General features: G+C 42.6%; 1 protein-coding gene across 1 annotated transcript; it reads left to right on the top strand.

Annotated features, from left to right (window-relative positions):
- Positions 1 to 2183: 2183 nt before the first annotated feature.
- LOC137915190 (integrin alpha-2-like) lies at positions 2184 to 15764 on the top strand. The gene is made up of 30 exons (XM_068758631.1): positions 2184 to 2229; positions 3219 to 3342; positions 4983 to 5092; positions 5289 to 5380; positions 5732 to 5846; positions 6048 to 6175; positions 6319 to 6467; positions 7048 to 7198; positions 7702 to 7867; positions 8046 to 8122; positions 8315 to 8453; positions 9130 to 9275; positions 9379 to 9522; positions 9792 to 9995; positions 10508 to 10638; positions 10710 to 10873; positions 11409 to 11560; positions 11743 to 11853; positions 12200 to 12285; positions 13185 to 13326; positions 13467 to 13550; positions 13657 to 13733; positions 13811 to 13894; positions 13984 to 14086; positions 14183 to 14290; positions 14530 to 14640; positions 14807 to 14920; positions 15023 to 15112; positions 15416 to 15532; positions 15653 to 15764. Exons 1-30 carry the CDS (start codon positions 2184 to 2186, stop codon positions 15743 to 15745), a joined length of 3558 nt encoding a protein of 1185 aa, XP_068614732.1. The 3' UTR covers positions 15746 to 15764.
- Positions 15765 to 16049: the final 285 nt, after the last annotated feature.

A 16049-nucleotide genomic window follows, 5' to 3' on the forward strand; every position in this document is an offset into this window, starting at 1 on the left:
GGCTCAGCTCGTGGTCACATTTACAAATTAAGGGCATCAATCCTTTTCTGTAAATATAGTTTATGTGACAGGATGATAATTTGACCCACGAGTCACATGACCACGTGTCTGTGTGCAGCCATTGACTCCTGAGCCCCTCTGAGCCGCCGCTGCCTTGGATTCCCACCGGTCAGCAAATGACTGTGGAAGAGGGATTAGCTCCACGCTGCAGGCAGCTCATCCAGAACCGTGCGTGGCTTTCTGTGAATTTGTGTTGGGAACCGAATGTGATTTAAAACATTAACAGCAGCACAGAAGCTGTTTTGTTCTTCTACCTGGGGGGGGGGGGTGTATGCTTGAACGCCGTAGTGTTCAAACCTATCAGGTTTTATCATGTTTTAATAATAAGATGGTAAAATAACCCTTATCAGTTTATGACAAGGGTTTGTCCTGTGATTTTAAATGGACATCCAGGTCGACTTTGGTTGATCCATGATCCTCCCCTGGGGTGTCCACAATGCTCTGTTGTGTACAGTGTGGACCTGACAGGAACTTTGAGTACAGGGCTTTTCCCTGTTAGGATCTTTGTTGTTCACTTTTGTTTACTTCAGATTATTAATAAATCTTATATCATCCCGCATTGAGCTTTCCTTTAATGATTGTCAGTGTTAACTTTGTGTTCCCCGCTGGTCAAGAGAAATTGAGAAATTAAGTGTTGATTTGTTCCAAGAGAAAAAATGAGTATTGTTTTCCCTGTTATTAACCCTTTGAGACTTGAACAATAAAATAATCACCAGAAAAATCTAATTCTGTCAAAGTTACTAAAAAAAATAGGAAAAAAAGACATGAATTTGTATATGTGTTTTAAATGTTAACAATTTTGCCATGGAAAATGCGAGGTTTTATTTGGGAAAAAGATATCGGAAGTAGATGTGTCAAAAATCCTGAAAGACCAAGTATCAAATATATTAAAGTCGAGTCGAGTGTACTAAAGCTCTTCTACAGTGGAATTTACACAGAATTCCTGACTGGACATGCAGGATTTCTGCTCTGAACAGCCACTTGTTGAGCGACTTGCATGACTATTGCATTAATAATTGTGAACTCTGTTTGGGTGCTGTTCACAACCAGGCTGTTTAAAGACAAGAGTGAGCGCTGATGAACATGAAGCCCTAATGGCACAGAGACACCGCCACAATGACATCTAGAGACAAACTAGTTAGGGTGGAAACACTTTATTCATTGGCTGATTGATTTACTCCTGTAAGTAACGCATGATACTATTGGACTTCTATAAATAAAAACATCCCTGGCATGCAGGTTAGTCTGAGAATGGCACGAACGCTGGGCTGCCTCCCAGTTTGACTCTGTGACTGGTTCAGGTTTCATTTTTAAAAGATTCATAAAATCAGAATCATCCTGTCTTTACTTCCTTCAGTGTGTGAAGCTAAAAGGAAGAAGAAGAGAGAAACACTGGATCACCACATTTCTCATGATGCACACAAGGGATCTTTTTCTTTTCCCCACATCTTTGGAATTCCACAGCCCCACTTCACAATGCGAGCTTTCTGTGAAACAACTGAAGATGTCATCAAGGTTATATTTTCCTCCAGATGTCCCCCGGAAGGCATTACGCTCGTTTTCAAAGGCTTGGGATTCTATATTCTAAAAGCGGTGGAGTCTTTCTATCAAGATGCTGAAAAGCAATAACATCACTGTGCGTAATTATTTATATTTGTTCAAACTGATCCAGACTGAACTTGGAAGGTTTGGATCATGGGAGACAGAATATTTGCGCATTTATCACGCTGCTATTGTTTTCTCTTTCTCTTAAATGAATTTGCTTCAAACATCCTCTTTAATTGCGATCTATGACGTCACAATGACTTTAAACTGGAGGTGACGCGCCTCCGTGTCGGACTCATTTCCTGCGCTGCCCGTTTATCTACACTCCATTCAGACTTTACGACCAGCTTCGCTTCACACACTTTGATAACACTTTGGTCCAAGTTCGTTTCGGGGGGAGAGAGAGGCGGAGGGGGGGGGGGGGGGGGGGGGGGTGTGTACAAGACCATATTTAGGAACTCCATCCGTTGCGTCGAGTCTGCGCGTCACCGACTCACCGTCGACTCCAAGCGCAGCGCAGCCTCAATTTTGACAAAGTGCGGCAGCTTCATTTAGCCGCAAATGGAATAAAGACGACAATGGCCTTCTTCCCTGGAGATTTATTATTCTTTTTAATCATCATTAGTAAGTAATGAACTCGTTTTTTTTGCACTTTGACCCTCTAGTTTCCTCCATTATCGCCTCGCCCTACCGAACGCGTAAACGGATCACCACTTTTATGTGTTTTATACCAGTTATTACAGCCGATTCGAGCTATTCACGTTTCTAACCGGATATATTCGTGCATCCTTCCTCTTACTTTAACGCATGTAAAGCGCAACAGCAGGGCGCATGCTCCACAGGCGGTGTTTCTGAATGAGTCCAGCTGGAAGTTGTTGTGAAGTCGCTTTCACGTCACTCTGCAGGCCTTTCTTCACCTGCTGCTAAATGCATGTGGACCCATAACGAATGCGCATGGCTCAGAGGAGTTCGTATTGGAGACGCAGTGCACAATACAACCTGTGGAAGCCTTCAAGCAGCAGACCTCTTTCATTATTCTCCTGGATGCACCTTTCCCATTTCAGAGTTAAAAGGGAACATCAGTATGTTGTGTGGTTTGCGCAGTGCCACTATGTGCTGCAGGTAAACAGGCGTGGCAGCAGGCGAGTCAGAGCCCTTGGATCTGGAACTCATCCACATTCCTCTTGCCTTCTGGTTGACTGGGTAAAGGCTTATAGCCTGTGTGGGCTTGTGGGCCTGTTGCTGCAGCAAGACTCGGAGCCAAGCAAATTCCTTGTCCTGGGGGGGTTCAAAAGGGTTGTGTTTAACGCCGCAATGCATCTTTGCTGAAACACACTCTGGTTTTTTTTGTGTGTGTGAGAGCTAACTTGCTTTCATGACTCAAGCTGATGTCACTGGAATACCCCACTGCTCAAAGGGAGAAGTCGGCGTGGCCGGATTTGCTGCTGAGACATCCTGATGGTGGTTTATTTTGGCCTTTTAGACATATAAATGGAGAAATCCACAATAATGATGAGATCTTTTTCCTGGTAGAATTTGCAGTTGATTTGAAATGGTCTTTATTTCCGGTGAAGAGTTATGCGTTATAAACCCTCATCTTCATTCTTCACCAGCTGACAGGGCCTGGCAGTCACAGTCCTTCAACGTCGGCACGGCAGGCGCTAAGATCTTCAGCGGACCATCAGTGGAGGAGTTTGGCTACACGGTCAAACAAGCATCAAACTATGAGGGCAAATGGTATGAAGTGAATGAAACTACACTGCTTTTTTGTCAAATTAATCATACATTTATTTCAAATGTATTTGCCAAATCTTTTAAAGATAAGAGGCTTTCATTCGTCCCCTGAGTATCTGAGTATCACAGAAAGTACACAAAACAAAGATCAGTTTCTGATTTGAAGCGCTTGTTTGTGGATACACCTTTGCCAGTACAAGTCTGAACACCACAGATTAGATTCCAGTCCCTGCAAGGTGCCCGACATGTTTCACTGAGATCAATCAGTGAGATACAAACAGCTGTGTTCATTAAAAAAAAAAACTATACCTCATCCCAGAGATACCATGTTTAATATCCCATTTACTCTGTAAATATTTGTAGTTTTTCTTTTGGTGAAATGTGCACTTTAGCATACCAATGCTAGCATTTTACTGTACTTTTAAACACAGGGTCAGGGTGACGGGGTGGTGTAGTGGTTAGCGCTGTTGCCTCCCCGCAAGAAAATCCTAAAATTCAAAACAACTTGAGGCCCTGGGACTTTCCTGTGAGGATTTCCTCAGGCTCCTCCTTCCATCAGTCGATTGATGATTATAGGTGAATTGGTGACTTAACAGCCAGCTGGGATAGGCTCCAGTCCCCTTGTCACCCTGCACGTAATGATTGAATGAATGAATGAATGACCGATTAAAACATCCAGGCTCGCCGATCCACCAGCATGGCGGCAGACTGTTACTCATTTCATGCTTGAACAAGATGAATCCTCCATTCGCCCTCCTTGACAGGAACGCTTTGTAGCTTATAGCAAAACCGTGACCGCACTTAAGGAAATACTGAGATCAAGCATTAAAAATGATCAGTAGTTCTGCTGAAGTTGATATTGATTATTAAACACCATCCTGTGTCGATTCTGTCTCGCTGTAGAAACTGCTACCGCTGAGTGTTTGTGTGTTAGAATCAAACCCTCCTGGCATGCTTTAGAGATGACGCCCACCCCGTTAGTAGCATTTAGTTAAAGAGTAACTGTGATAGCAAGCCGTTGTGTCCTCTGAGTCAGTCTCGTGGAGTAACTCACTGTCTGGAAGAATGTCCTATCTACGTACGACTGTGGGAAGTGTGCTACGTCTGATAGTACAGATGGTGGCGTTCAAGAGGAAATCGTGACACATCCTGTTTATGCCCTCTGACTTATACAGAGCATTGAAGCCTTTAAATTATTGAGTCATTGTTGATGTTGTGGAAAAAGCACACTGTCGTAAGCTGAACAAAATAGTGGTGGCAAAAGAAGCAGGGAAACGAATCAAATCTAAGCTCAAGTTTGTTACATTTAGAATAGTTGTCTTTAGCATCACAACCTTGTGCCGGTGAAAGCTGGGGCCTACAAAATGCTTCCCAAAGTTTCATTTCCAGAAATGTCATTATAAAAGCAAAAACACTGATTATCCGCTGAGGCTCACTGCTCGGAACTTCTTCTGACTCAGCATAATTACCGGTAATTGTGTACAAATCTATGCAAGATATACTGCACGGTAGGCTTTTAAAGTTATAAACAGAACTGTTAATGTCTGTGTTTATTCCATTGTATTTTATTTTTTTACCTGAGTAAATTCCTTGTTTTTGTGCACAAGCGTGGCCAGTAAAGCTGATTGAGATGTTTTCTGCAGGCTCCTGACTGGCGCTCCTTGGAGTGGCTTCCCTACAAACAGAAATGGAGATATTTACAAGTGTCCAGTCTCAGGGTCCCAAAACACCTGTGAAAAGCTCAATCTTCAAGGTAGGGTTTAACCTTTGACCTTTCTACCAAACATTGTTCATGTACTTAAACTTTATAAACAGATGCTGAAAACATCGGTGACTCTCAAGCATCCAGGATGTCTCTGGACATTTGTGGAATCAAATGTCAAATGAAAAGCATGACGTGTGTCGAATGTGAACTTAAATAAAAGTATTTTTTTTGTCTTTATCTACAGATTTTGTCACTATTCCTGATGTCAAAAATGTTGATGTCAACATGTCCCTGGGTTTAACTCTGACCCAGATGGCTGAGGATGCTGGTTTGATGGTGTGTGTGTGTGTGTGTGTGTGTGCGCGCGCGTGTATCTGCGTGTGTGTTCAAAAGAAAATCACATGATTTTACAAAGAGCCAGATTTTTTTTTGGCATTTTTAACCTATAATATTACACATATATGATACATATATCCAACATATATGTTGGATTTCCTCTAACATTAAACTGTCATTGTCCTCTTGAAGGGAAAGTGTCAGTGTCTGATTGTTGCAGTGGGAGGCAATTCCAGGTCATTGTTTTACCGACCACAACAGACGCGCCCCCACAAATGATGCTGAAAAATTCACTTCACGCTGAATTTTTAGTGATCCCATTGAACGCCCTTCTCTTATGCTGTGGTGCAGGTGTGTGGTCCGGTGTGGGGGCAGCAGTGTGGCAGTCAGAACTTCTACCCAGGGGTGTGTACAAAAATGAGCCCCCTTTTTCAGCCTCAACCTGCCTTCTCTCCTGCCGTCCAAAGTAAGCTCTGTCCTCGTTTTACCCAATTATGACCGTTTTAAGATGTTTGTCATTTTGCTTATGAGTAATTGAGCTTAGAGTTGTTGCAGTGCAGGAAGTCAACACTTACAGCAGTAATGTGACGGACATGACCCCAGTTCCATTAATCGCTGCTGCTTAAATGCATGATCATGTTTGTATATTACATTTATATGTTTTCAGCGTGCGGGGGGCCCATGGACATTGTGATCGTTTTGGATGGCTCCAACAGCATTTATCCATGGGAACCAATGACATTGTTCGTCCAAAAATTAATACCTTCACTCGACATTGGTCCCCTAAACACGCAGGTGACGCCGTATTTCCTCCGCCATAACGTCAATTCTAAGCAGAGATATATAGCAGGAGATGATCTTTGTCATGGGGTCGTCAACAGCACAAGTCTGGAGTTTATTTCACACCATTTCCTTTTCTTTTTTTTTTACCCCGCCAGGTCAGCGTCATCCAGTATGGAGTTAATCCAAAGTTTGAATTCAGACTGAACGAGTATGAAACCAAAGATGAGGCGGTTGCTGCTGCTTCCAAAATCACGCAGATGTTTGGCGCCCTTACCAATACCTTTAACGCGATCCAATTTGCCAGGTTGGTGTGGACTCTTGTGCATGTATGAGCTAAGTCCTATGCTTATGTTGCTTTGTGCATTTGTCTGTCTGATTATCTGGTTTATTGTTGCACCTGATATGGACTGAATGACTGCAGGTGGTCCTCACTTAATGAGCTAAAGCCAAAAAGCAGAGAACAGAGACTAGGAATAAGTTTCATTTTTTAAAATTCTTTTTCCATTTTAAAAGAGGACTTTTAAAAGGGAAGGGAAGGGAATTTCCACAGTCCAGAATGGGGCCACTCACACAGTTCCCCTCAAACACCGTGTTACAACCAAAAATAAAATATCAGGAAACAACGATGCCTCAAGTTTGACTCTTTATCATTTTATCCAAACACTCATTATATCCAAAATGTTGCCTGTTAACGGGGGCTTCGGTTAACAACGAAATCGTTTAGCGACGGGGTCTTCAGAACGTAATTCCATTGTTAAGTCAGAATCACGTGTACCTATTTGGTTGTTGGATTTCAACATCTGTCAAGAAAAAAGCCCCCCCCAAAAGAACATACAGCATTTTTGCAACAAACGAAAGCCATCCACTCTGTCTGCTCTCATCAGTCAGAGGGCGTTCAGTCCGAGTTATGGTGGCCGTCCAGGAGCTGCTAAGGTGATGGTGGTCGTCACTGATGGAGAATCCCATGATGAGTCAATCAGAGATGCAGTTATCGCTGAATGTGAACGACAAGGCATCACTCGCTTCGGTATCGCAGTAAGTGACGACCCACATTTCTTCTCGCTCGGACTTGTACCAGCGATGCGTGGCGAGATGCATGACCTCCCCTGACTGCATGTCACTGTCTTGTACTTTATGCAGTAGTAGAAAACGTTTGGACAGTGTGCGAAACTGTGTTTTTTCAGTTTGCACTATAAAACAATCCATACTACCAGTAGTCAATAGATCAGTGCTTAGTCAAAGATAAAAGATTTAGATCACATGTATGGGTTGGTTTTCATTAGAGGGCCCTGAAGCTGTTATGAATTTGGACCGTCAACAGTTTTTAATTCATATTTAAGTTACCCTGATAGTTAGCAGTGTGAATGTGAATTGGCATCACGATGCAATGGCTTCCATTTGAATAGCTTTGTTAAACTATGAAAACATATTTTCCGCATGTTTCTGATTTGAGGAGCGATCCGAGATGCTCTGATGTATTGCTCGGATTTGCACAGTTGCACAATGCTGAGTTTGTGGCATTCCCCCTTTTCCCCCAGGTTCTAGGTTATTACAGTCGGCACAACATCGACCCAGAAAACCTGATTAAAGAAATCAAATCCATCGCCAGTTTACCAACAGAGAAATTCTTCTTCAACGTATCAGAGGAGGCGGCTCTCTCGACCATTGCCGGAACTTTGGGGAACCGCATCTTCAACATAGAAGGTGAAAATGTTTCTGTTTCTTTAAGAGGCATGTTGTAACATTCCTGCTCTAGCTAAAGATCCCAAGACAGACCTGGAGATCTGTCTCTTCTTTCTTTTCATTTTGCACTTTGTTGTCGGATTCTGGATGCGTTCTGCTTTTTGTTTGTGCCGCTAACGTGGTGCTCTGCTCACACAAGGCACTGGGAAAGGGGGCGATAACTTCAAGATGGAGATGTCCCAGGTGGGATTCAGTGCTCACTACTCCAGCAAACAGGTATACAGCCCTGCCTTGTAACAAAAACAACCTTCCATTAGTTGTGGCAGTCAGGTGATTAGGTGCCAAAGCTTTGCACGGGGGGGGGGTCCAAAGTATTTTAAGGAAAATTTGTTACCGGATACAAAATGATAAAGCTCCGAGGTATTTCCCTGGTGTTTGTTAACTGGTCTTTGACGTGTGCTCCATAAGGATGTCATGATGCTGGGAGCAGTGGGAGCCTACGCTTGGAGCGGGACGGTCGTCCATCAGAAAGGGTCCAAAGCAGACATCTTTCCCTTCTCAGCTTTCGAGGGAGCCCTTGATGACAGGAACCACAGCTCATTACTGGGTAGGTATTTACAGTTGTTTTCCATGTTTATTTTATTACATGCTTCCATTATTTGAAGTCTTTGCGTGAAACAGTACAGGGATGGTGGCGTGGCCGTTGGATGAGCTGGCGATACAAGTCTAGACTCTTCTCTGGCAGCAGGGTGGACGCCCTCAGGTCTTACACCAACGTAGCTGACAGACCATGTTTCTGATAGCATATCTTGTCTAAGTGGATCGGCTATGTGGTATTTTTGAGTGAAAACTGGTTAGTGAGATTGTCAGCTCCTCGGCCAGTTAACCACTGAGGTTCCACTAGGGGTGTAACGGTTCGTGTGATGTATTGAACCGTTTCGGTTCTGCATGTTCGGTTCGGTCTGCTTTTATTTATTTATACATTTTTAAATAAAAGCATTTTAAGTTATCTATCTATCTTCGAATAGAAAATAAAGTCCATCTGTAGTTTAGTTGTGCAACGTATTTGTGATTGCACAACTAAAATAGGCATATATGAATCATATTTAATAACGTTTTATATTTTATCATGTTCCTCCCATGCAGTCCTCTTCTCTGGACAGTCTGTATAATATATATATTAATAATAATAATATATATGATTTATCGATGAACTGAGCCTGGACTTAGACCGCTGTCCAAGGGTAACGTGTCACAGCGAGTAACTTGTGTGTGGTTTCCAGGTTACTCCGTCACCACACTGAGCGATGGCTCCACAGAATACTTTGTCGCCGGCGCACCCCGTTCCAACCATTCTGGACAAGTTATTGTCTACACAGTCAATGCCCAGAAACAAACTGCTATCATTGACTCAGAAAGAGGGAAACAGGTACTCACATCAGAGGATGTACTACTCCCATTTTCTCCAGAGATCCACTGTAAACGGGTCACGTGTAGCCTAAACAAAGTTAAGCCTCTAATGTTTGTTCCAGATCGGGTCATACTTTGGAAGTGTCCTGTGCTCGCTGGATGTGGACAAGGATAAGGTGACTGACCTCCTGCTGGTTGGTGCACCCATGTTTATGAACGGCATGAAGAGGGAAGAGGGCAGGGTCTACCTCTTCTCTGTCACCAAGGTAACAACAGGCCAACCTTGTGGTCTGGATGTCCTAAGTAACGGTGTACAATGACATCATCATCACTATTCACACTGAGACAAATGAAGAGATGCCGCTCATGATTACGTTTCCTTCAGTTACATAGAGATCCCCATTTAAAAGTGGGTGTCCTGCACTTGAGATATTATCTGTGTTGAATTATAAATCAACATTCTACTGACATTCCTCATATTTCAAGGACGTTTCACTCGACTCCCCACGTGCTTCCTCTGTCCTCTCACCTGAAGGGCATACTAAACGAGCAGGGGTTCCTCAGTGGTTCATCCCCAAATGAGAATGCTCGTTTTGGGATGGCTATATCTGCAGTTCCTGACCTGGATGTTGATGGGTTCAATGATGTTGTGGTTGGAGCCCCTCTGGAGGACAATGAAGGAGGTGTCATCTACATCTACAACGGGGAGAAGAATACGCTGAAGAAACAGTTCACACAGGTGTGGCGTCTGAGTGGTCGAGCATGTTTGAGTGTTTGAAGATCTTTCTTTCTGAAAACTTTAGTCTTTTCAAATGGCAACGTTCTGGCTTTAAGAAACACTAAGAGAAATCAAGAAAAACAAATTGTGGTACTCAATAATAATTGCTATTTTCGATCAAGCAGAGGTATTTTGATTAAGTTCAAACCTCAGAGACTACAAGCTGTCATAAAAGCCAACAAAGCCTATTTTGTTTTGGGATTCCATAATTTCGTCCTTCCAAATTGAGTGATTCCATAAAGCAATTGTTATTACCAGAATTTTTTTTTCTTGATTTCTTGTAGTGTTTGTTAAAGTCAGAAAGATGCCATTTTAATAGACCTTAGTTTTGTGGCATGTCTGTGATGTGCTTTCTTTTCTACAAAATGAAACAACTGAATGAGCATCAATCAAGGCTCGTGGTTCCATTGTTTTTGCCAGGGGGCTGCGGTTCATTAAACTCTGTAATAGTGATGATCTTTGTTGATCTTCAGAGAATCCTTGGCTCTAAGCTGGATCCTCAGTTGCAGTATTTTGGACGGTCCCTGGATAGCTACAAAGATCTGAATGATGACACACTCCCTGACATCTCCGTTGGTGCATATGGCAAAGTAGTGCAGCTTTGGTGAGTTTATTTCCCTTTTATGTCTAATATCGGTGGAGCTGTTAATGACTCAAACTGTGCTTGGCTTTCAGGTCCAGAGGTGTAGCATCTGTCAGCGCAAAAGTGTCCTTCGACCCCAATAAAATCAACATTTTCAACAAATTGTGCGACATTAACGGACGCAAGCTTACATGCTTCAACACCAATCTCTGCTTCATTGCTGAATTCAGGCCAAAGAACCCAGTTGGACCCATCGGTAAACCTGATTGATAACCCGATAGACTTCCTGTTCACAATCTTGCTACTTCTACTTATACAATGTGCTGTTGAATGTTGTTTGATATGATCCGTGACACGTATGTCTGGCCACTAAATATGAAGCTATGTCATTCAGCATGAAGGCTGAAACTGCAGTGAAGCAGCTGGTGTGTCTGACACTGCGTTTAACATTTAGTAGATTATAGTCCCATATAGATTAAAAGAGGTGATAAATAAGATGGGCTTGATGGTGTGGCTGCTATGACAACATGTCGCCCGGTTCTCGAGCTGATCTAGCTGTGCACATCCTCACTAACGCCAGCATCTCGGCGCACTTCTGCTCCCGGAGCTGGTGATGAGCATCATACCAAAGTTAAGGCATGGGACCATTGCAAATTGGAATATACACATTAAAAGCGCTGTTGCAATTTTTTGACAAGGAGTTTGCTCTTTCAAATGACTGTCTATTTTATTTTATTTTTTATTGACGTGTACTCGTGTGTCTCATGTCGTGCTCTCGTTATTTCTTTCAGATATATCCTACACCTTAACCCTGGATGCCGACTTGCAAGCGTCCCGTGTGACGTCCAGAGGACTGTTCTCTAAAAACAATGAACGCTCCCTTACAGAAAAGGCAAAGATACAATCCACATCTCTGTGTCGAGACTACCAGGTCTACGTTCAGGTAAGGAATGAAAATGATCGGCCTTGTGTCTGTGATTTCCCAGCGTGATGTCATCGGAGTGGTGGCTGGTTTTATGTGAGGACCTAGTTCTCGTCTAAGGGACAGTGCTTCATAATTCTTTGTCCAATATCCATTGAAAATGATGTCCTGTTTTTTTTTTCTGTATGTGGTTCCTCCAACAGGAGGCGCCAGACTTTGTTAATTCCCTCAGTCTGAAAGTAGAAATTGAACAACGGAGCGCAGACGTGAACCCTGTTCTCGATATGTTTTCTCCAAGTGCCTGGGAGTTCTTTGTAAGTGGCAGTTACAATACGTGACATCTCTGAACCCAATACTCAGAGTAAAAAGAGGACGTTACAGAAGACTTCAGCCATAATTGTTATTTTGCAGGCGTTTTAAGATTCCATGGTGTGTGCGTGTGTGTTGTGATGATTACAGGCTTTTAAAACTGTCTTCCTCTGACTCACACAACTTCTCAGACGCTCTTATTTCCCAATGACAATATTAAAATCCCCCCAAAGAGGCTAAATGTGATTCATTGTATTTGTAGTAGTTTAGCCTTTTAGGAAAATCTATCATAATCTATTGATAAAGCATCCTTTGACGAATGATAGAAATGTTGCTCTGTTATTGTTTTAGAACCCCTTCACCAAAGACTGTGGCTCTGACGAGGTTTGCATCAGTGATTTGGTCCTGAGTGTGAAGACAAACACAAAGGGATCCAGGTGAAGAGTGCATGATGCATGACGACACGCTTTCTGTGTCAGCTACGGTGTCGGCTGAGGCCTTAAAGTACACAAATATATTTTCTACCAGCCATACCAGAAGTTATTTATGTTTAGTTTTTGTGCTCAGAAAAACATGCAGTTATTTGTGTCAAAGCATGAATGAATTTACACTTTTTAGTCTTGATTCTTTGTTTGTGCATTTTCAAAGTAATAGAAACCAGAATCTTTGTGAAAGACATGCCGTTCGTTGTTACTGGATATTCTTATTGGGGGCCTGGATTATGCGCCGGCCCATGTAGCAGCTCTGGAGGTTGTACTGCCCTGTTTCTGTCTAGCCTGGTGGCCACCGTGGACACATTTATACAACAGGAAAAATAATTGTGTTTTTATTGAATGTTGGGGTTAAGGTTACGGGTAATTTGCCCTTTCGTGTTATACATGGATAACGTTCAATTCTTGGTTGATATATCCTGAGTGGATTGATGAACATAAAGGGATGTGAAGAAGAAAATTCACTGGGATAATCTAACACTTTTAAGAATTTGAAATGCTATTTAAAAAAACGTTTGTACATCATAGGGCCGGTTTTATCACCATGATGCCTTGTACATCTAATCCAAGTGGCCACTCCCTTGTTAAACTAGCACACCTCAATAACAAGGCACAAAGGTTGACTAGAAAATAACATCTGCAGGAATGCCATTGCTGGGACCGCCCAACCTACAAATTGCCAGAGTCAACACTGAACTACACCTGCATGTACGTGAAGAACACGATAATAATCAATCTCCCACAGTGAAACAAGGATAATAAATCGTACTTCTACCCCTTTGTCCACTGCACTGGTTCTTCTGCGACATGCACTGAGTGCAGTAATCTGACATTGTGTGTTGCAGCTCTGCACCGGCTCTGATCAGAGCTAACAACCAAGAACTGTCATTTGAAGTTGCTGTGAAGAACGAAAAGGAGAATGCATACAACACTCAGCTGCTGGTCACGTACTCCAGCAACCTCTACTACTCATCTGTGTTTCCTCCTGTGAGTGACGAAGGCGCAACTGCAAGATGTTTGCCTTAAGATGATGTCGCAAAGCCAAGATTGGATTCAGAATTTGGCAGTAATACTAATGCAATGAAGCCCAATAATAATTATGTACTATTCTGAATTATTCCCTGCAGACAGAGGGAGTGAAATGCACCGCAATACAAACTCAAACTGTCACTTGCCAAGTGGGATACCCAGCGCTGACGAAAGGTGAAGAGGTGAGAATAACGGTCATGTCCTGAGCTAGTCCAAATTCTTGTTAACCACATTTATTTGTCTGACTATTTATTTAACTGATACAGTCCGTGCATTATTTTGTTACAGATGGGATTTAAAATCAACTTTGATTACAATTTTCATCAGCTGCAAAAGCAAGCCGAGGTGACATTTGAGGCTAAGAGGTGAGCTGATTATGAAACCTGACTTTGGATTTCCTACTAAGGCTTATTGATAAGTAACATGTTTTTGTTTTTTACAGCGATAGTAAAGAAGAAAGACTTGCCGACAACAAGGTGGACATATCCATTCCTGTTCGATACGATGCAGGGGTCGTTCTATCTTGGTGATTTTACTTTGATATCCTCTCTAAGTCCAACCTTGAACTGTGTGATGATGGCAGATCTCAATATTTTTTGGTTCTTCATCCTATAGGGAGTCAAATATCAACTTCTACGTGGCAGATGCTGCCATCCCTGTGGTAGAAATGGTGAAAACTCTGGACGACATCGGCCCAGAGTTTAACTTCACAGTTAAGGTACAATCAATCAATTTGTCTCTGAAAATATCAACAGCCAATTTGTCATTTGATGAATTATACAACATGTATATTAAATCAAATTGCATTTTAAAGGTTTCAACAGGTAACTTCCCTGTCGGCCTCCTATACATGACCATTGGTCTGCCGATGAGGACTAACGGTGGAAACCAGATCCTCTATATCACCAGCGTGGACACGCAGGTGAGTCCTCTGCTTCAAAGGCCTGTAAAACTGCTCTACGACACAAATGTCTGTCTGTAGTTCTTTAATTCATAACACGTTAATAAAACAATTCGATATACATGTGCAGAGTGTAACTCAGTGGCTAGAGGTTGGTGGTGGGCTGATATTATACTATGACTAAGGACTCGGCTCCATTGATGGCCGAACCATTTGGCAACTAGCCTGACCCGACTGACCTGAAACTTCTCCATTTGTAGGGAGGCTCTATCAGCTGTGATTCCAGCAGTCTGGTTGATCCTCTGAAAATCGGGGTGAAGGTCCACGAGGAGTCTTTCTCTGAGGAGAGCCTCCGAGGCATAGAGGAACTGGTCTGTACTGTAGTTATTCCACGTAACAGCAGCGCAAGCGTTGACTGATATTTAATAGTGGAGCGCACGGTTCATTAAAAAAAAAAAAAAACACAGATACAAAACAGCTTTTAAGCAAACTCAAAGTGTTCCCTTTGCTAATGTTTTTTTTTTTTTAAACTAACAGGACTGCGAGAGTGCAGAATGCAAACGTATGAAATGCATCCTCAAAGACACTGAAGTTCAGAGTGACTACTATGTGAAAGTTAAAACGAGGATCTGGAGTGGCACCTTCGTCTCGGTAAATATTTTATTCATTCATTTCGGAGTGCTGTGTGCTCTTTCTGCTCTGGTCACCATCACCTTTCTGATGGTGCTGATGTGTCTTTGATGACTATGACAGGCCACCTATCAGAGCATTGAGCTGATTTCCAGCGTTGATGTTGAGACCTCCAACCCTGAGCTGGTCATTATCGAACGCAAACATCTACCGGTGAGATCTGTTTTTAGACCTTTAGCTATAGGTCTTTATGACTTTTGTTAAGAAAGTGTAGAAATAACAGACGCTGAACATTTCAGCAGTAACTTACAGCATTATTTAAGTGCTGCTGTCCTTTGTCCAGTGGTTTGTAGTGAAATGTAGAATTCCTTTCATGCTAAATGCAGCAAAAGTCTGACATTCTACATTGTTTGCCTCAGATTCAGCGCACATAGTTTATAATTGTCAAAGTGGTTGTTTGTGCATCAATACATTATCAGTCAGGCAACGCCTGTAGTTACCCCTTCTGGCCTCTAGGTGGCGCTGACGATCAGTAAACCTGGAGAGAAAGGCGAGGTTCCCGTGGGAGTGATAGTTGGCAGCGTCATTGGTGGACTGCTCTTGTTGGCTCTGGCTGTTGGCCTGCTGTGGAAGGCAAGTTCTGTCTGTGCTTTCATAAAATGTACCGCTTTCAGTCAGTCGGTGTCCCCTATGTTCGTATGGGGGGACTGATTAATGTATAACAGCAATGATGATGGGATCTCTTTTTTCCAGTTTGGGTTTTTCAAGAGAAAATATCAGCAGCTCCAGAGAGACGACGACGACGACGACACGCAGAGCCGCGCGTACGTCGATGAAGTGCTGTGATCTGTGATCTGAAGAGGGAACCGGCAGCTTGCTCTTCTTGCTGGATTATTTACAGTGTGAATACTGGTACTTGTCACTGGTACTTGTAAAGTACAAAATGAACTACAGCTCAGTCACTGGAAATTTGGCACTTTAACGGAATGACAGCTTTTCATTTTGTGGATAAATGTGATAAATGGCATTCAGTCATTTCTCCATTTGACTAAGGACTATTGTTATTAGTCGTTTTAGCTTTGTTGACAGCGACGTTGTTTGTTGCTATGCACTGAGTTTTAAGAAATAACATATTAGAAATGAAAAAAAA

The sequence above is a fragment of the Brachionichthys hirsutus genome, unplaced genomic scaffold (assembly GCF_040956055.1).
Source record: "Brachionichthys hirsutus isolate HB-005 unplaced genomic scaffold, CSIRO-AGI_Bhir_v1 contig_725, whole genome shotgun sequence".
NCBI lineage: Eukaryota > Metazoa > Chordata > Actinopteri > Lophiiformes > Brachionichthyidae > Brachionichthys > Brachionichthys hirsutus.